Source organism: Chelmon rostratus, chromosome 24, assembly GCF_017976325.1.
Source record: "Chelmon rostratus isolate fCheRos1 chromosome 24, fCheRos1.pri, whole genome shotgun sequence".
Classification (NCBI taxonomy): domain Eukaryota; kingdom Metazoa; phylum Chordata; class Actinopteri; order Chaetodontiformes; family Chaetodontidae; genus Chelmon; species Chelmon rostratus.
Window position 1 is genome coordinate 1,766,279 of NC_055681.1, and position 21,741 is coordinate 1,788,019.

The 21,741-nt window shown below is 43.9% G+C and overlaps 1 protein-coding gene across 1 annotated transcript in view; it reads right to left on the reverse strand.

The window, feature by feature from the left end:
• The window catches only part of LOC121627467 (NACHT, LRR and PYD domains-containing protein 3-like), a 38,831-nt gene that overhangs the window by 9,132 nt on the left and 7,958 nt on the right, over positions 1-21,741 (reverse strand). Inside the window, 7 exon segments of the mRNA XM_041966395.1 lie at positions 36-209; positions 2,756-2,929; positions 3,309-3,482; positions 3,584-4,076; positions 4,079-5,386; positions 5,545-5,770; positions 7,006-7,084. Coding sequence (XP_041822329.1) covers positions 36-209; positions 2,756-2,929; positions 3,309-3,482; positions 3,584-4,076; positions 4,079-5,386; positions 5,545-5,770; positions 7,006-7,084 — 2,628 coding nt within the window.

A 21,741-nucleotide genomic window follows, 5' to 3' on the forward strand; every position in this document is an offset into this window, starting at 1 on the left:
TAAATCCTTCAAGACAAACAATAACTTGGTCTGACCTGAGAGTTTCCAGTTCACAGTGTGGACTCTCCAGTCCAGCAGACAGCAGCTTCACTCCTGAATCCTGCAGGTTGTTGTTACTCAGGTCCAGCTCTCTCAGACTGGAGGACTGGGAGCTGAGAACTGAGGACAGAACTTCACAGCTTCTCTCTGAGAGGTTACAGCCGCTCAGTCTGAAGAGGAAATAATGAACAAGAAGGTAAAAAACATTTGTGTTAAAATGTTGAGTCTCTTCTCAGCACATGTTGAAATCTTTGCTGTTTGATCCAAAACATGTTGTAGATGTGACAATAAATCATGACTGAATCAGGAATAAACAGACATCCAGTGATCAACATCACATTATATAAAAATAAAATATGGGAGCAAATAAGGCTCATTAATATTTTGAGTTTGTGTGAAATGATGTTCAGAAATAATTTCACAGCCTTCAGTTGTAAATCACCTTTTGTGTGCAGGTGAAAAAATAGTCTGCACCTATCTGAATGTGTGAGTTTGATTTAAAAAATCTCAAAAATTAAAGTTTAGCTGTAGAAATATTTTGTGTGCGTGAAAAAGTTTTGCACAGATATGATTTGAATATATTTCAGATATTTTCAGCAGTGAAGTTTCAGAGTCTGAGAGACTGAAACACAAATTTCCCATCTGTGTGAGTGACACTGAAGTTACAAGCTACAAGTTCACTGAGGTGGTGGTAAATAATTCACTGAGCATCTCTCAGGCCATGCAGGCATTCATTCATTCTCTTCATGAGTCTGTAGCAACACAGGTGTGCTGCTGTTTTACTGACTGAACAGCAAAGTGTTGTGTGATAAATTTACAACAACACTTTGAGTCAGACAAAGAGGCTGTGTTATGTGAAGCTCTGGTTGTGTCTGTGGTTCAGGCTGTCACAGTCCCATCAAACACACATCAAGCACAACTGCACTTCATTCTATGTGGAGCTGGACCCAGACCCAGCTTTGAGACTGGACCAGCATCTGTCACCAGCGGCGCTGGCCGGTCTGTCCAGCCGTTGGGCAGACTGTGCAGTCGCCATCTTCCCTGATGAGTCCTCTATCTCTGCTCAAAACAAACCCTGAAACTAAGCTGTCCTGACTGTGTCTGTCATTTTTTGGCTCAGTGTTTCTGAAGGAGCAGCCCAGCAGCAGGTAGTGATGTGGATCTGAGGACTGCCAGGCTGTCCACTCTGTCCAGCCCAGAGACACTCCAGCAGCAACCAGTGGCTCCGGAGGAAGAGTGGAGCAGCACCAGGCCGGGCAGGAGGGACGACCATTACCTGATCTGAGGACTGGTTTGGGTTAGGATTACCCATCGGTCAGGCAGTAGAATTTGGCCTATGCACATGTCTCAGACCGGGTAGTGACAGGGACTGTGACAACCAAAGAGGTCAGTGTGTTTACTGGGAAACTACAGCTCACAATCCACCATATGAGCACCACCGCTGACTGTTTGTTTTACAAAGGAACCGAGAGACAAACACAGATACAACCAGAGGGCTGTGCTACAAACAGAGATTCATGGGTCAGCAGGTATGTTGAGCCAAAGCACAGTTTTCACTGTCATGAAGGTGTCTCTCTTTTAGCCTGCTTGGATTTCCATGGCAACTGATGCTGCACACCCAACCTGCTCCAGAGGAGGTTCTGCTCACAGTTTCAGATTTCACTTGAACTCATTCTTCTCCTGATGATATTCTCTACGAGGATCCACATTCTCAGCTGAGGGAATACGTTGTGTCTGCAGACCTGCTGAGCTCAACATTAGTGATGTCACTGAACGAAGCCGTGTGATCACAGCAGAACAAACTGGATGCATCATGTTGTGGTTTTTAGCCACAGGAACCTTCATCATTCAGCTGGTAGAAAATCAGTCTTTCCCTGTTTGCTTCAGGTAATATTAACACTTTCAATCTGACACAGCAGATCCTCAACACACTCAAAGAATGATGAAGGCACAGAAACTAGAGCCTTGCTGCCGAGTCTGTTTTCCACTGCTGGTACTGCAGCTAATAGAGCACTGATTGGAAAACTCATTATTCTATTGGTATTTATCACAGATCATATTCAATCAAGAAAAGTCATTTCACTTTGTTTTGGACAAAAACTAAAGTGATTTTCAAGGATCCTTCATTAGGGGACAGTGTCAGACCTGAATCCAGTTCCTCAGTCTAATGTTTAAATCTGCTGCGTCGAGTTTAAAGTTTCAGAGCTCCAGAATGTTCAGTCAGAAATAAACAGGAGGCTCTGAGAGCGACTGAGAGCTGAAACAAATATATGAACTGAAGAATTGACAGGATCAGCTGTTTTCTGACAGCATTCCTCTGTTGTCTGATGTGCAGCAACAGTGTTGTTTTTCCTGGATTACTTTTTATATTCTTCAAAGCTCTCATTTATAACAACCTGTTCCTCTTTACTGAACCTTTTTGTTTTAAAAACTCACACATTCAGATACATGCAGACAGTTTTTTCACATGCACACAAAAGGTGATTCATAACTGCAGGCTGGGAAATTATTTCTGAACATCATTTCACAAGATCCACTTCAGCCAGAGTTCAGATTTGCTGTAAAATATGTGAATCTGAAAATGAAGAAAATGAACTGACTTTCTGTGCTGTGAAATTTTAAATCCAGACATGACAGAGACTGTTTAAATTAAATGCATCTCAAAATTGATAGAAGCAGCTTAAATCCTTCAAGACAAACAATAACTTGATCTGACCTGAGAGTTTCCAGTTCACAGTGTGGACTCTGCAGTCCAGCAGACAGCAGCTTCACTCCTGAATCCTGCAGGTTGTTGTTACTCAGGTCCAGCTCTCTCAGACTGGAGGACTGGGAGCTGAGAACTGAGGACAGAACTTCACAGCTTCTCTCTGAGAGGTTACAGCCGCTCAGTCTGAAGAGGAAATAATGAACAAGAAGACAAAAAACATTTGTGTTAAAATGTTGAGTCTCCTGTCAGCATGTTTTAAAATTCTTGCATTTTGATCCAAAACATGAAGAGTGGAGCAGCACTGGGAGGGACGGTCATTACCCGATCTGAGCACTGTTTAGGTTTAGCATTACCCATCATTAAGGCATTACAATCTGGCATAAGAAATGAGGATCTCCATCTCAGCCAGAGTTAATTGGCTGCAGATTAAAAAAAACAGTCAAGATGGAAAAAATCTGCCAATCAGAAGAACTGACATTAGAGAAGCTGTTTAATATTTATGGACTTCTGAGTTTCAGGAAATATGTCAACGCTTTTACAAAAAACAGTGACTTGATCTGACCTGAGAGTTTCCAGTTCACAGTGTGGACTCTGCAGTCCAGCAGACAGCAGCTTCACTCCTGAATCCTGCAGGTTGTTGTTACTCAGGTCCAGCTCTCTCAGACTGGAGGACTGGGAGCTGAGAACTGAGGACAGAACTTCACAGCTTCTCTCTGAGAGGTTACAGCCGCTCAGTCTGAAGAGGAAATAATGAACAAAAGTGAAAATGTTCTTCGTTTGAGTCAATGACAGCACATTTGATTAATTCTGAAATCAACAACATTTCTGCACACTTACAGAGCTTTGTTGGAGGCTTTGACCACTGGCAGCAGCTTCAGAAGAGCCTCCTCTGAAGCAGAGAATTTCTTCAGGTCAAACACATCCAGATCTTTTTCTGATGACAGTAAGATGAAGACCAGAGCTGACCACTGAGCAGGAGACAGTTCATCTGTGGAGAGTCTTCCTGAACTCAGGGACTGTTGGATCTGATTCACCAGAGAACGATCGTTCAGTTCATTCAGACAGTGGAACAGATTGATGCTTTTCTCTGGAGAGGGAGCCTCCTCAATCTTCTTCTTGATGTACTCGGCTGTTGCCTGATTGGTTTTTGAGCTGTTTCTTTTTTGTGTCAGCAGGCCTCGAAGGAGAGTCTGATTGGTCTGCAGTGAAAGACCCAGGAGGAATCGGAGGAACAAGTCCAGGTGTCCATTTGGACTCTGTAAGGCCTTGTCCACAGCTCTTTGGTAGAGATGTGTTGATTCAAGATCATCTCTGAATACTTTAGACCACTGGGGTTTTTTTGTTCCTCTGACAGCAGATTGACTCCAGAGATGATGAAGATCCGATGGACATGAAGAGCAGCCAGAAACTCCTGAACACTCAGATGGACGAAGCAGAAAACCTTGTCCTGGTACAGTCCTCTCTCCTCTTTAAAGATCTGTGTGAACACTCCTGAGTACACTGAGGCTGCTCTGATATCGATGCCACACTCTGTCAGGTCTGATTCATAGAAGATCAGGTTTCCTTTCTGCAGCTGCTCAAAAGACAGTTTTCCCAGAGACTCAATCATCTTCCTGCTCTCTGGAGTCCGCTGTGGATCTGACTCAGCTCCTCCATCATACTTGACATTCTTCAGTTTACACTGAACCACCAGGAAGTGGATGTACATCTGAGTCAGGGTCTTGGGCAGCTCTCCTCCCTCTCTGGTCTTCATCACATCCTCCAGGACTGTGGCAGTGATCCAGCAGAAGACCGGGATGTGGCACATGATGTGGAGGCTTCGTGATGTCTTGATGTGGGAGATGATTCTGTTGGCCTGGTCTTCATCTCTGAATCTCTTCCTGAAGTACTCCTCCTTCTGTGGGTCAGTGAACCCTCTGACCTCTGTCACCATGTCAACACACTCAGGAGGGATCTGATTGGCTGCTGCAGGTCGTGTGGTTATCCAGAGGCGAGCAGAGGGAAGCAGTTTCCTCCTGATGAGGTTTGTCAGCAGCACATCCACCGAGGTGGACTCTGTAACATCAGTCAGGATCTCATTGTTGCGGAAGTCCAGAGGAAGTCGACACTCATCCAGACCATCAAAGATGAACACAACCTGGAACTCCTCAAACCTGCAGATTCCTGCTTCTTTGGTTTCAGGAAAGAATTGATGAACAAGTTCCACTAAACTAAACCTTTTCTCTTTCAGCACGTTCAGCTCTCTGAAAGTGAATGGAAACATGAAGTGTATGTCCTGGTTGGCTTTGTCTTCAGCCCAGTCCAGAGTGAGTTTCTGTGTTAAGATTGTTTTCCCAATGCCAGCCACGCCCTTCGTCATCACTGTTCTGATTGGTTCATCTCTTCCAGGTGAGGGTTTGAAGATGTCTTCATGTCTGATTGTTGTTTCTGGTCTGTGTGGTTTCCTGGATGCTGTTTCAATCTGTCTGACCTCATGTTCATCATTGACCTCTCCAGTCCCCCCCTCTGTGATGAAGAGCTCTGTGTAGATCTGATTCAGAAGGGTCCGGTTTCCTGCTTTAGCAATCCCCTCAAACACACACTGGAACTTCTCCTTCAGGTTGGATTTAAGTTGATGCTGACAAACTGCAGCAAGATGTTCTGAGTGAAGACACAATAAATAAGATCATTCAGAGATTCATGAAGAACACGACAATTTGATGACCCTAAAAATACAAACATATTTTCTTCCATCTCTTGAGACATCAGTGAACGTCCCATTTATCCAGCAGGTTCAATCTTAACAGAAATCCTCTTACTGCTCTGCAGACGGTCAGCCAGATCCTCCTCCTTCATTCTTCTCAGGAAGTGCTGTGTGATCTTCAGAAATGCCTCTTTGCTGCTCCTCTGCTCTTCATCCTCATCGTCCAACACCTCCTCATCCTCCCTCTGACTCTCTAAGCATTCTGGGTAATCTGAACTCAGAACCTTCTGGATCTTCTTCAGCTCGTTCTTCACAAAAGTGACAATGTTCTCCTCCAGCAGCTGGAACAGAATATTATATGAATCACACAAACTGAAATCATGGAACCAAACATCAGATCCGTGTTGAACAGACTGACAGTCCACTGGTCTAAAAAGTGCAGCGTGGACATTATTGTGAACAGAATAGATGTAAAAGTAGCTGTTGTACATGTACAGACCATAAATATGGAGTCCAGGTTAGTCTGATGCTGCTGGGCAGACTGACCACTGGGAACCTCTGAGCTCTCCTGGTCCACTCTGTGGAGGAATCATGAAGAATTAGCTCACGCTTGCTCGTGCTGCTGATCCTGCTGTGAATCAACAGTCCAGTCTGCATTTCTCTGCAGCTTTCACTTTACTGTGTTGGTTCAGCAGCTGGTCTGGTTTAGTCCCTCCAGTTCTTATTGACCCCTATAATACTGTGGACAGCATCGCACAGCTCACACAAGCTAACTGGATGCTACCTGTCCAGCACAAATTGGTGCTGAGTCACAATAAACTTGTAGCAGGTGAAGTGAGTGAAACATCAGAAAACCAAAGAGAAAACCAGAGAATACTGGATCAAACTAAAGCTACGGGTGATTTCACATTGAACTGTGGGTCAAATGAAAACCAGAACAAACTTCTCTGGGCTACATGAAGGAAACAGGTACAGGTGTTGTTTCTTTTCCACTTGTTTGACACACAACACATTGTTCAGCTTTGTCTCCTCTTTGACTTTCTGCAGCCTTTAGTTTTCCAGAACATCCTTCTCTGCATCAGACGTCAATGAAATCACTGTTTTATACTCATGCAGTCATCAGTCAGAACGTGTGTGTGGAGAAAATGTGAAACAGAAGTCAAGAGTTGAAGACTGGTTCAAGTGGGCAGCTTTCACATGTGAGAATATAAATGAATGTGAAGAAGAACGATGCTGAAAATCAAGGTGATATCGTCCAACATGATTTTAACACTGAGAACTACTTACTGTCTGTCAGAGAAATGTTGTTGTTTAAAATTAATGAGGTGACCTATTGATTGATATTAATCTGAACTCAGAACCTTCTGGATCTTCTTCAGCTCGTTCTTCACAAAAGTGACAATGTTCTCCTCCAGCAGCTGGAACAGAATATTATATGAATCACACAAACTGAAATCATGGAACCAAACATCAGATCCGTGTTGAACAGACTGACAGTCCACTGGTCTAAAAAGTGCAGCGTGGACATTATTGTGAACAGAATAGATGTAAAAGTAGCTGTTGTACATGTACAGACCATAAATATGGAGTCCAGGTTAGTCTGATGCTGCTGGGCAGACTGACCACTGGGAACCTCTGAGCTCTCCTGGTCCACTCTGTGGAGGAATCATGAAGAATTAGCTCACGCTTGTGTAAATGCCCGACAACTGACACATTGAAAGAATGGGACAGAGTACAGCCATAGCTCAGTACAGGCAGTTGGTTCGGTTCATTCTGATCAACCATCCATTATCTATACAACGCTGAATCCTTTGCAGGGTCACGGGGGGGCTGGAGCCTATCCCAGCCGTCTCTCGGGCGAAGGCAGGGGACACCCTGGGCAGGTCGCCAGCCTACCACAGGGCTACACATTTTGACAGACAACCATGCACACCACTCATTCACACCTACGGACAATTTAGAATTATCCGGAGAACCCGGTGAAAACCCACGCTGCACAGGGAGAACATGCAAACTCCACACAGAAAGATCCCAGGCGGGATCGAACTGGGGATCTTCTAGCTGTTAGGCGACGCTGCTAACCACCGAGCCACCGTGCAGCCCCCATTCTGATCAATTGTGGCATTTTATGTTATTGAAAAAGTGTAACTAAATATAAATAAAAAAAGACATGCTCTCGGACTGTGTAATAATGAGATGTCATCAGCTATAATTAATAATAAATATTTCAACCTCTCACATTTTATTTCCATTGACTCGCTGTATCATAACAGCTACAGCTCCATTTCTATAGTATAAACCTGTAACAACTTTTACTGCCACCCTGTGGTGAAAACAGGGAATAACAGGGCTACATTGACAACATGATCTGCTCTTTTAACCAGCAGGTTACACCACAAACTAAACAATCACAGAGCAGATTTTCCTGTTCTTGACAAATATCAAACTAAACTGTTGGGTCCATCAGCACCGACACTGTTGGTCTGTTTCCTAACGTCTAGACTACACTCACCACAAATATCCTGACTGTTATTGAGAACAACTTACTGTCTGTCAGAGAGATGTTGTTGTTTAAAATTAATGGGGCGATCCATTGACCGGTCACTCCTGAAGGACACACAGCTGGGTTCAGGTCCAGGTCCAAGTTCAACAGAGGCTGGTCTCCCATTGATCCTGTTCGACAGAGAGGAAGACCACCAGGGATGGAAATTCACTAAAAAAAACATGAAGCTGAATGATTTCAGTCTGTGGATCATCGTTTCATTGTCCCATCAAATATTGGACCAAAGCAGAACTAAACTGACTCATTTCTGAGCAGATTTTTTCTCAAGTCTCACTAAACTCACCACAAATCAAAAGTCCAAAAATTCAAAGAGCAAATGTCATCATTCCAGGACAACATGAACATAAGAAGGACAACTGGTCAGACAGGATTTAATGAGGACAAACATCAGCAGTGAACAACATGAGGAGGGAAATATGAACATTTCAGGTCGTACTGTCCAACAAGATTTTAATACTGAGAAATACTTACTGTCTGTCAGATAAATCTTGTTTGAAATAAATGGGGCGATCCATTGACCGGTCACTCCTGAAGGACACACAGCTGGGTTCAGGTCCAGGTCCAGGTCCAGCAGAGTCTGGTGTGTCCTGCTGCTCTGGCCTTCAACAGAACACACACAGCTTTGAGTGTGAATAATGATGCTGGAGTGATTTGAGAGCTCTGACATGAAGAAGAGTCCTGGACACTTAGAGATCCTCATCTCACCTCTGAGCTTTGGTCTGGCCGTCATGTCCCCCACACAGACCGGTTTCAGAGGGACGGACTCCCTCCTCTCTGTCCTCACATGGATTCATGCTGCTCAACTCACATCAGCTCACACACACTTTGATCTGGAGAGGAAACACAAATCATTCATCTGCACATCAGCTGAAATCATCCTTTACATCATTTCTCCTGTCAAAACATCAGCTGCTCCTCCAGTGATTGGCTGTTATCTTCTGCTTCATATCAGTGTCAGCTGAATGCAGTCACACAGCAGTGTGAGGCACAGCTGCTGTTCTACTATCAGTCCACTAGATGGCGCCACAAAGCTGCAGTCAGGTGAAGAGCAGCCAGCACACACACCTGATGCATGGAGGACCATTGACATCCACTGACACACACTGACTGAATTTGACTGGAAGCTTCAGTTTCTTTAATATTCAGTAAATTCACCATCACTGAAAGTTTCGTTGTGCCTGAATGATCTCTGATATTAACAAAGTCGTCTGAGTGCACACGAGCCAAAAGTGACCAACTGTGACAAAGTGATTCTGATGGACCTTCAGCTCTGCATGTTCTGCATGTTTGACATTGCAAATTGTTCTCTACATTTTACTGCATTAATAGATTTTACATGAAATGATTCTGTGATGTTGCTCTTCTTATGCACAGAACCTTTGCACTGCCCTCATTCCCACTGTCTCACGTTTTGCACTGTAACTTGCATATTATTCATATTATGAATGTGTACATATGTGACTGTATCTTTCTTGTAAATATAATTTATTTGCTTTGTTTATATGTTTTCTTCTAATCTAAAATATTTGAATCTGTCCATGTTCTGTGTGTTCAGTGTGGAGGAGCTCCACCTGCATTTCATTGTCCTGTGTTATAATGACAATAAAGATGAAACCTGAACCTTGATAAGGAGCCCAAAGTCCACACAGATAAAAAAAATGAACCTTCAGACAAACTAATGTGGCAGCAATAAATATAATTTCATCTCTGAGAACAAAGTTCATCAGGACGGCTCCTGTCACAGTTATATGATCATATTATTGTATCACTGATGTGTAACTAGTACTTCATGGTTGTAGTTGGTCGAGGTGGAGCCACTGTTCACTGTTTTAGACTTTCAGGCAGTTTAATCAACTGATCTGTTGTTTTTTTATTTCAAATCTGAACATGAAAAGTAAAAAATGTCGTGAAATAAAAAGGTGAATATAGACACAGCAGAAATATAAAGTCATCATCAGAGTACAAGTACTTCCAGGTAGTACTTAATTACACTGCTCCAGTGAATTTGTTACTTTCCACCACTGGAACTGACTCAAGCTGAGAGACCCTTTCAAAATAAAAGGCTGACTGACTCAATAATGTCCTTTCAGAAAATATCATTTGATTGATCTTTGATTTGATTATTGATCACATTTAAGTACAAACGGACAAAAAGCTCCTTCACTCGCTCCTGTTGGAGGAGAGTTAAGAGCTCTTAGTGATGAAGTTACATATTTCATTCAAAAATCAAACATTTGAGCTCCTCACACCCTCTGAATGCTCCTTCCTGCTGCCTCCTCAACAACTATTCAGGATCAACTCACTCTGCTTCTTCTCTTGTTCCAGCGTTCACGCTCACAAACATCGACACGACACGGCGGCTGCTGTTTCGCCTGTTTCTGGTGAAGCTGAGCTAACGACAGCTAACGAGTCAAACATTTCAAAGTTGTTTCATTACCTTCAGCTGGAGGTTGAGATGGAGAAACCGATCTGTTCCACATCGTCCGGACAGAATGAAAGTAAACTCCAAACAGCCAGAGAGGCGAGTGAGAGTTAAACATTAACTGATCAAGTTGTTCAAGTTTAACTGGAGCAAATAAAGATTAAATATTAGGTCGACTGCATGAATATGAGCCTCTTATCAGTGTTTTGTGTAGATTTCTATCTGTTGTCTCCATTATGAACTACAGCTCTGATCAGAATACGCTCCTGAACGTCAGGGAATTAATGCCAGCTGCGTGTCTGCACACCCCCTGAAGGGAACTGGAAAGGCTACCCAGCACTACAGGGGTCGGCGAGCCAGTGCCCTCCACCAATGGAGGAAGAAAGTACCACCTCACACCTGTCCCAGCCATCTGCAGGACAAACGTGCGCTCTCTCTGCAAGAAAACGCTCAAGTTACAGACCAATAGAGACTCTCAAAGGAATCAGTGTTGAGGAAAATGAAAACATGCATACCGCTCCCTCCCCAGTGCTCCTCCTGGACACTCAGATCACTGCACCATACAGATGACATGAGACAGCAGCTGAAGAGGGCTGAAGCATCCAGGACCGGAGCTGGATTCAAACACCAAAGACCCCGCAGCCCTCTGGAACACACTCCGGACTCACGAACCACAATAAGAACGGCCCTGCTGTCAGCCTGTCCTCCAGACCGGCTCATGAACTCAACACCTTTCACACCAGGTGTGAGAGAAACCCTGATGGCCCGCTGTCCCTCCCCTGAGTGGGTTCATACAAATATTATATATTAAATATATTGTTCATTATATCCTCGTGAGTTCAAATCTATTGATGTCGTGCTGACTCATCACTGTGAACACTCTGAGAAAGCCAAGGTGAAGCTTGTTGAAGGAGGATTTCTCTTCTGCTACAGTCAACAATGAACAAAGACTTTTCCTTCTTTCTAGATTCTTTGTGCAGAACCACCAGAGACCGCCTCGCTCTGCAGCTCAGGTCTGAACTCACTGTTTCTGAAGCGGCTGCTGGACTTTTTCCTCCCGCCCTCAGTGGATGAGGCCTTCATGTCGCCTCTGGAATGGATTTGATGTCATTCAGGCTCAATTGAAGCAGAGTCCAGGCAGTGTGGACAGGGGATTTATAAAGGTGGTGAAGGACACAGAGAAAGATAAATGTGTTTTCCTCCTTTCATGACACTTCACTTTCTCTTCCATTTGTTCTCAGTATGAGTGGAAAAACAACACGATGTGACTGCTGCCAGGATTTCATGCAGCCGCATCCACTCAGTGTGACTCAGGCGCAAAATGAACAGCTGACTGGACGACAAAGGTGCAATAAATGGATCAAGAAGTGCATTCAGGAGATCAGCGTATCTCCAGATGTGTTGATTTTGACTGTCTGTGATGAACTGAAGGAGACTGAATTCTCCTCCTCCTGAAGCTGAATCGACTCTTTAAAAAGCCTCTTGGATTAGCTGGAAATGCATCGTCACAAAGCTGAAAACAGGCTTTTTGTCTGAGCTCGTGAAAAGTCGACTTCACAGCATCAGAAATAACAGGAAACACTGACAGGGAGCAGTTTACTGCACCAGGAAACTTGTTTGGAAGGTTTTAAATGCAGGACTTTGACTTGTCATGGGGTATTTCCACAGTGTGCTGTTAGTACTTTTACTTCAGTTCAGGATCTCAGTACTTCTTCCACCACTGTTAAACATGATGTTATTAAACCAGCTGTACGTCCTGTGAGGTGGAGGTTTGGGTGGTTGAAACTCGTGCAGCGTTCCCATCACTACTTCCTGTTTGAGCAGCAAACACTAAACACAGCAGCTGTTTTTTGGATGCACTGTAATGCAAAGGGAATCAAACAGTGGCTTTAAGTGTTACTTTTGGTTTTCTGAGCTGAACACGGAGCCGCTGATTCACCACCATCCACACTTACTGATATTCTGGCACTTCTATTTTCACGCAGATAAAACTCAATTCATGTTTTTCACCGGAGCTAAAACTGTCGACGACGATCGTCTCTTCATCTCCACTAAGAACGCTGTAAATATTGAAAGAGTCGCAGAGAAGAAGAATCTTGGAGTTTGGATGGACGAGAAGGTCGCTCTGAAATATCACGTGACTAAACTGGTGAACGCGGTCAGGAATAAAACACGTCGTCCTCTGCGTTGTTGGAAGCTGCTTATTCAGGTCACTTTCCCATCAGTCTTGGATTGTGAGGACATTTTCTACCTGCATGCGTCAGCTGCCACTCTGAAGCCCCTGGATGCTGTTTCTCACTCTGTACTGAGGTTGATTACTGCTGATAATTACAATAATTGTGAGCTGTATGCTGAGGATGGGCGGCCCTCTGATTTATTCACAAGGCTCTTACTGGTTTTTACCCCCTGACGTTGCTTCTTTGCTGTCTTTTAATGTGGGCCCTTATCCAACCATGATGCTGCAGGTGCTGCTTTTACTGACCCTGGAAAATAGTTTTTTCTCATTGTGCACCTGCAGCCTGGAATAACATCCAGAGCAATCTAAAGTTCACCTCATTTCTATAGCTGTTCTTGTTTCATCTTAATTGCTTTATTCATTCTGAAGGTTTTGTTCACTGACGAGTGAAACAGGTGTCAGGTAAGAAAAAGGGCACAGCAGGCAGGTACAAAGGGCCAAAGAGGAAAAAAAGGAAGGCTTCTTAATGCACAGTGTGCTCTGAAAGAGGGTGGTGAGTATATATGATGGTGGAGGAGTCAGTGAGGGGAGTGGGAACAGGTGTGGGAGTCAGGTGATGAGTGGAGGTGGGAAGCTGCGAGGACACCTGCAGGACAGGAAGGGAACGACAGGCAGGACAAACTGATAACATGAAGAATAATGCAGGTGACAGATTTTATCATGAGCAGAGTACACCAGTACTGGAATGGAACTAAGTACTTTTATTCAAGTACTCTACATCATTTGGACATTTTACTCGAGTATTTCCACTTTTATGATACTTTCCTTCTACTCTGTCACATTTCAAAGGAAAATATTGGACTTTTTACTTTGTTTACTTTGTTACTTTATACATAAAAAGTAGTACACAAAGTATCTACAGTTCTAAATGCTCTGACGTGTATTTGTGAGACAAAAACAGAGTAAAATAATATTCTGTCATAATATCACACTGTGAAAGGAGCCAGTCGGCACAGTGAGTACTTTTACTTTTGATTCTGATAATACTTGTGTACTTTTGGAACATTTCAGGATGTTTCCATGTACTGGATGGGTATTAGAACGTGGTATTTCTACTTTTGTTGACGGATCAGAGTACTTCTTCCAAAACTTCAAGACACAAAGTAAAAACCACGTCCTAAAAACGTTAAAATAAGACTCAAAACTGGCTCATTCGTTGTTCTTGAATATTAAAACAGCCAAAAGAAGAAGTGAAGAGAAAAACTGGACTTTGACTCTTCTGGACTTCTTGTGTTGGAACATGAAGAAATGATGCTTTACTGAACATCACTGTCCAAACACGCTGCTGCCAAAACAATCCAGGAAATTCGGTACCTTTGTGATGACCAGGGGCTCTGGGTGCTCGGTGCCTCCCCTCACGGTGAAGCCCCAGGGTGCTTTGCCTCGGAGCGGCGCCTCCACCAGCTCTTCATCCTCCTCATCCTCCTCCTGTTCCCTCCACCGCTTCATCCTTCCTGCTGAGAGCTGATTCATGCCAAACATTTCTTTGTTTCAGCCTCTCAAATATGAGGATTTGCTTGTTTTCTTGCTTTAGTTTCATATCAGACTCAAAGATCTGATTTTGGACTGATGGCTGCACAAAACTAACACTGCAGCTCATCTATTTTTCAATTCTATCAATGATTGTTCTTCTAAAAATAGTCCACATGGAGACAATATAACATCTGGAAATGTGACAAGAACCTACAACATGATTCCTTTTTAGATTTTCATCATTCATTTGGCTTTTATACATTCATATATTATTTCTGATGGAAAACAACACATTTTTTGGCATCCTGCTGGCACAATTGGGAAACTTATTGTAATTAACTTGGAATATTTTAGAATTAAGTGAGAAAACATACAGATGTGATGACAAAACGTCAAAAACTTGGTGCAGCTGTTCCAAATGAACATGCGGACTAAAAACACAGAAACTTGAACATCTCACGCGTTTGTTTTGTATTTTCAGGACCTTGAACTTACTTGAAAATGTGGATGTTTGCACAAAAGCTCTCAACAAACGTCCCAATGGACCAACAAGAAGCACGAGACGCTTCAACAGGTGATGCGCGCGCTCTCTGCCTGAATTGCATTTGAATTTGAATTGATGAGTTTGAACCTTTTGTCGTCCTGAGCAGTATCTCAGGCAGCTTTGACCCTCTTCAGCCCTTTAAGAGCCGCTTCTACCGTCTCGACACAGCAGCTGACTCACATCAGCGTCTGTTGGCCTCCTTCCCGTCCACGCGCCGCCAGTGTGGGCACGTCATGACTCCATCATGTCAGCGCGCCCCCTAGCGGCGACGTGCAGCGTCGTCGGGCGCGTTGCCTTCAGGTGCGCCGCGTAAATTCTTCAATTCTTTTGCACCCGGTGTTAATTAGTGGCTGACAAGATTTGATCCAGAATAATTAACACACACAATAAAAAACTGAATGAAAACAGAAAACTGGATGTTGTAATTATGCATGAGGTGAGATTATTGTCAGGAAACTTTACAGCTGAAATTAAGTTTTGAAAACCAAAATTATTGATTATAAACTGGAAAAATGTTATGATTTGAAAACAAGATTTGAAGATTTGTCTGAAATAATTCACAATGGACTGACTGATTATTGGCTTTGATATTCAGCATTCTTATGAGTTTTTATTGGTTAAACTGTCTTTTTTAGCCCTGAAAAAACCACATGGGTGGACCTCGAGTCCTGACCTGACAAAGACAATAAACACACTCACAGTAACATTCAGCTTTTATTGGAACAAGAGCCACAATTCAAAACAACACACAGCAGAGGGTAGAAATCTGCAGCATGTCCACAATTTAATGATCACAGCTTCCATCTTTAAAGGACTGGAAGTGGAAGAAGGTCACAATGTAAATGAGGAATATTTTCAATCACTTTGAATCATTTTGTACAAAGTTCAATGATTCATTTATGATCATGAACTTAAAGATTTCAGTGACTGATCCTGCACAGACTCAACTGATCTGTTCAGCAGTGAGAATGTTTCTCTAACTGGAGGAGTTTCTTCATCCTACATAGAACACAGAGACACTGAGGAAGCAGACCAGGACCAGAACCGAAAGCCAGGATAAAGAGGTTCAGTGAATGTGGTGTTGAAGGTGTGGAGGTGGATCAGTGTGTCAGAGGAGACTCTGTAGAAGGACAGAGTGCCAGCAGGATAGTCCACATACACTCCTACTCTGTTAGAGATGGAGGAGGAGGAGGAGGAGGAGGAGGAGGAGGAGGAGGAGGAGGATGTTGTTCTGTTATTGTGACAGACAGAGTAACGACCACCATCAGAGCAGAACAGACTCCAGGACTGATCATTCCGTCCAAACACACAGTCTTTACTGAGTCCTTTCCTTTTGATTCTTCTGTAACTCACTGATACATCAACCTCTCCTCTCCACTCGACCTCCCAGTAACAGCGACCAGTCAGACCAGTTCCACACAGCAGCTGAGGACACCAGTCAAACCTGTCTTGATGATCAGGATATGACTGATCCTCCTCCACACATGTCGCCTTCCTGTTGTTGTCAGACAGTTTGATCCATCTGTTCACTGTGTTTGTGTCGATTGTGAGTTCACAGGAATCTGATGGAGAGAACAAGAAGAAAACAGCTGCAGTTATTGATCTATCATCTGTTCATTGATCCACAGTTTGATGATGACATCAGAGATGTGAATGAGTGATGTCACAGTTTGAAGATGGTTGAATGTGCGCTGCTTTGTTTTCATCAATCAAATGAAAAACACACTTACACTTTCTCAGACCTGGTCTCAAACATCGGACTCCAGCAGGCTCCACCCTGAAAGGAGGAGGGGGGTCAGACCAGCACATCCTCTTTCAGCATGCAAACATGGACGTTACATTACTCTCACTCACTCACTCACTCACACACACACACACACACACACACACACACACACACACAACATGTTCATCTGACCTGCTTCTACCTGCTGCACCTAAACCTCTTCACCTCCACCATCTGCTCACACACTGACACTGACCCACAGGATGTTGGTGTGTGTGAAGGTGGAGGACAACATCTGATGACACACACAAACCTCTTTCTGGACCATCCCGACTCCATGAAGAGTCCCTCTTCAGAAGCAGTCCTTGGTTCCAGACCTCTGCCATCAAACCCAGTGACAGACACTCCCAGACTGTTTCCCTCCAAAATCTCTCAAGTCTCAGAAAACCTCTTCCTGATATAAAGAGCATCATTTCATGTGTTGGGATGTTTTGTGCATGTTCCTGTTACTGTGGTACGACGGACCAATCACACAGCAAAGACTTGTTGGAGCTTCTGAAGCCGGCGTCGTGTCGGCCTCTCGGTTCGTCTGTCCAAACGAACCAGGTCTTCAGACACTGAACCATCTACAGCAGAGACCCAGAGTCTCTCTGTCCTCTCCTGTGTGAGGCCCACTCCTTCAGCTCACCCTCCACCTGCTCCACCTGGGATCACCAACACCACCTCAACAACATGCTCTGTTTGCCAAACACCTGCATTAAAAGCTGCATCCAGCTGCAACATCTGGTCCAAGACTTGTCCTGCATGAACGCTGAACCTGCTGAAGCCGCTTCTGGACCTCACAGTCGTCCTGCCGTCATCCTTCACCACACGCTGCCAGAGGTAATGTCCATCCATCATGTTCTGTTCATGGAGCGCTCCACAGTCTTCTGACCAGAAATACTCTGATTCACCTCTGCAGGTAGGAACATCCCTGAACTGTCACAGATTCTCTCTCATTATTAAATCTGCCTCCATCATTTCCTTATTTGAATCTGTTGCCTTCTTATATTCTAAGTTGCTTCAGTTATTGATCACTCTCTTGCTCTCCCACCTGTGATCATTAATTATCCGTCTTACAGTGTCTTCACTAAACAAACCAGCAGAGCTTTAATCATTTATTATTAGACATGGTTCTCCTTCTCTTTTCCCAGATGTGACGATGCACCACATGTTATCTTCTCTCTGTGTTCATTAAAGTCTAAATATTGTAAATCAATTAAATATCTGAGACGAGTCGTTGTGACTCTGTTCTGTGTAAATCTTTTCAGCAACTTGGTGTCTGAAAATTTCATGTATTTACAACCCATGTTCACTGTGAAGACCATGTTCACTACAATTGTTCAACACTGATGAAGGAACAGTCCAACATTTTGAGAGACACACCTGAATGTAGAACCTCAAAAGTCCTGCCCTGTTCTGTGGTTGTCAGGTTGGAACACAGTTTTAACTGAATATAACTGCTTTGGAGTTATTGGAAGGCTGTTTTATTTCTTTTCAGGACAAAATGGATATTTCTCAAAATGACAGACAGTTCATTTACCATCCAGAGATCTGTCCAAGCTGCATCAATTATTACCAACAGGTCATTATCATGTTTGTTCCTGGAGATGTTCTCCTTCAGACCTCCAACACAAATATCTCCTTTCTATGTTCAACCAGTGTTTCTGTTCTGAGCAAAGGAAAATGACTTCCTACATGTGTGACTGTTCATATCAAACTCACATCCACCATCAACCAAAAAGACAGACAACATGATTCCAGCTCTTCCTCCTCTATCACACTGACTGTCTGTGGCTGCAGCAGGCCTCTTCATACCTGAGAGTCTTCAGGCTCCAGTGTGGATCCTCCAGTCCAGCAGACAGCAGCTTCACTCCTGAGTCTCCTGGATGATTGTAGCTCAGGTCCAGCTCTCTCAGATGAGAGGGGTTGGATCTCAGAGCTGAGGCCAGAGAAGCACAACCTTCCTCTGTGACCAGACAGCCTGACAGCCTGAAAACACACAGAACAACACAGATGGCAAATCATCTCAGGGTACTGCTGTGTCCATCAAATCTTTGCTCTCAAAATGCAGAGATCTGATTGGCTGAGCAGCATCGTGTGAGATGATTTACAACACATGCAACTGGTCTGTGAGTTTCCTGGGACACTAAACCAGGGCCGTAAAGGATAGAAAATATGTGCAGGTTAAAGTAGAAACTTTCACTTAAAACGTAATAATTCTCAACCATTTCTGAGTTGTAGGTCATTCAAACTACTTCACACTCGACACTGTACTTCCTTGGGTCCTCAGCAACACACCCACCAAGTGTGAAGTCCATCAGATGAGCATTTGTTGAGAAAATGGAAGGACAGACTGACAAACAGAGGTTCTTTGCTTTGAGGTCATTAATCATGACTGAATCAGGAATAAAGAGACATCCAGTAATCAAAGTCACATGATATCAAACATAAATGAGGATCTCCATCTCAGCCAGGGTTCATTCATATTTGATGCTGAACAGCAAATGAAGCTGAATTAATAAAATGTACATTGAAAAAAAACAGTCTGGATGGAAAAAATCTGCCAATCAACAGAACTGACAGAGAAGCTGTTTAATATTTATGGACTTCTGAGTTTAAAGAAATATGTCAACACTTTTACAACAAACAGTAACTTGATCTGACCTGAGAGTTTCCAGTTCACAGTGTGGACTCTGCAGTCCAGCAGACAGCAGCTTCACTCCTGAATCCTGCAGGTTGTTGTTACTCAGGTCCAGCTCTCTCAGACTGGAGGACTGGGAGCTGAGAACTGAGGACAGAACTTCACAGCTTCTCTCTGAGAGGTTACAGCCGCTCAGTCTGAAGAGGAAATAATGAACAAGAAGACAAAAAACATTTGTGTTAAAATGTTGAGTCTCCTGTCAGCATGTTTTAAAATTCTTGCATTTTGATCCAAAACATGAAGAGTGGAGCAGCACTGGGAGGGACGGTCATTACCCGATCTGAGCACTGTTTAGGTTTAGCATTACCCATCATTAAGGCATTACAATCTGGCATAAGAAATGAGGATCTCCATCTCAGCCAGAGTTAATTGGCTGCAGATTAAAAAAAACAGTCAAGATGGAAAAAATCTGCCAATCAACAGAACTGACATTAGAGAAGCTGTTTAATATTTATGGACTTCTGAGTTTAAAGAAATATGTCAACGCTTTTACCACAAACAGTGACTTGATCTGACCTGAGAGTTTCCAGTTCACAGTGTGGACTCTGCAGTCCAGCAGACAGCAGCTTCACTCCTGAATCCTGCAGGTTGTTGTTACTCAGGTCCAGCTCTCTCAGACTGGAGGACTGGGAGCTGAGAACTGAGGACAGAACTTCACAGCTTCTCTCTGAGAGGTTACAGCCGCTCAGTCTGAAGAGGAAATAATGAACAAGAGTGAAAATATTCTCCATTTGAGTCAATAACAGCACATTTAATTAATTCTGAAATCAACAACATTTCTGCACACTTACAGAGCTTTGTTGGAGGCTTTGACCACTGGCAGCAGCTTCAGAAGAGCCTCCTCTGAAGCAGAGAATTTCTTCAGGTCAAACACATCCAGATCTTTTTCTGATGACAGTAAGATGAAGACCAGAGCTGACCACTGAGCAGGAGACAGTTCATCTGTGGAGAGTCTTCCTGAACTCAGGGACTGTTGGATCTGATTCACCAGAGAACGATCGTTCAGTTCATTCAGACAGTGGAACAGATTGATGCTTTTCTCTGGAGAGGGAGCCTCCTCAATCTTCTTCTTGATGTACTCGGCCATTGCCTGATTGATTTTTGAGCTGTTTCTTGTTTCTGTCAGCAGGCCTCGTAGGAGAGTCTGATTGGTCTGCAGTGAAAGACCCAGGAGGAATCTGAGGAACAAGTCCAGGTGTCCATTTGGACTCTGTAAGGCCTTGTCCACAGCTCTTTGGTAGAGATGTGTTGATTTATGATCATCTCTGAATACTTTAGACCACTGGGGTTTTTTTTGTTTTTCTGACAGCAGATTGACTCCAGAGATGATGAAGGTCCGATGGACATGAAGAGCAGCCAGAAACTCCTGAACACTCAGATGGACGAAGCAGAACACCTTGTCCTGGTACAGTCCTCTCTCCTCTTTAAAGATCTGTGTGAACACTCCTGAGTACACTGAGGCTGCTCTGATATCGATGCCACACTCTGTCAGGTCTGATTCATAGAAGATCAGGTTTCCTTTCTCCAGCTGCTCAAAAGACAGTTTTCCCAGAGACTCAATCATCTTCCTGCTCTTTGGAGTCCACTGTGGATCTGACTCAGCTCCACCATCATACTTGACATTCTTCAGTTTACACTGAACCACCAGGAAGTGGATGTACATCTGAGTCAGGGTCTTGGGCAGCGCTCCTCCCTCTCTGGTCTTCATCACATCCTCCAGGACTGTGGCAGTGATCCAGCAGAAGACCGGGATGTGGCACATGATGTGGAGGCTTCGTGATGTCTTGATGTGGGAGATGATTCTGTTGGCCCTGTCTTCATCTCTGAATCTCTTCCTGAAGTACTCCTCCTTCTGTGGGTCAGTGAACCCTCTGACCTCTGTCACCATGTCAACACACTCAGGAGGGATCTGATTGGCTGCTGCAGGTCGTGTGGTTATCCAGAGGCGAGCAGAGGGAAGCAGTTTCCTCCTGATGAGGTTTGTCAGCAGCACATCCACCGAGGTGGACTCTGTAACATCAGTCAGGACCTCATTGTTGCTGAAGTCCAGAGGAAGTCGACACTCATCCAGACCATCAAAGATGAACACAACCTGGAACTCCTCAAACCTGCAGATTCCTGCTTCTTTGGTTTCAGGAAAGAATTGATGAACAAGTTCCACTAAACTAAACCTTTTCTCTTTCAGCACGTTCAGCTCTCTGAAAGTGAATGGAAACATGAAGTGTATGTCCTGGTTGGCTTTGTCTCCAGCCCAGTCCAGAGTGAGTTTCTGTGTTAAGATTGTTTTCCCAATGCCAGCCACGCCCTTCGTCATCACTGTTCTGATTGGTTCATCTCTTCCAGGTGACGGTTTGAAGATGTCTTCATGTCTGATTGTTGTTTCTGGTCTGTGTGGTTTCCTGGATGCTGTTTCAATCTGTCTGACCTCATGTTCATCATTGACCTCTCCAGTCCCTCCCTCTGAGATGAAGAGCTCTGTGTAGATCTGATTCAGAAGGGTCCGGTTTCCTGCTTTAGCAATCCCCTCAAACACACACTGGAACTTCTCCTTCAGGTTGGATTTAAGTTGATGCTGACAAACTGCAGCAGGATGTTCTGAATGAAG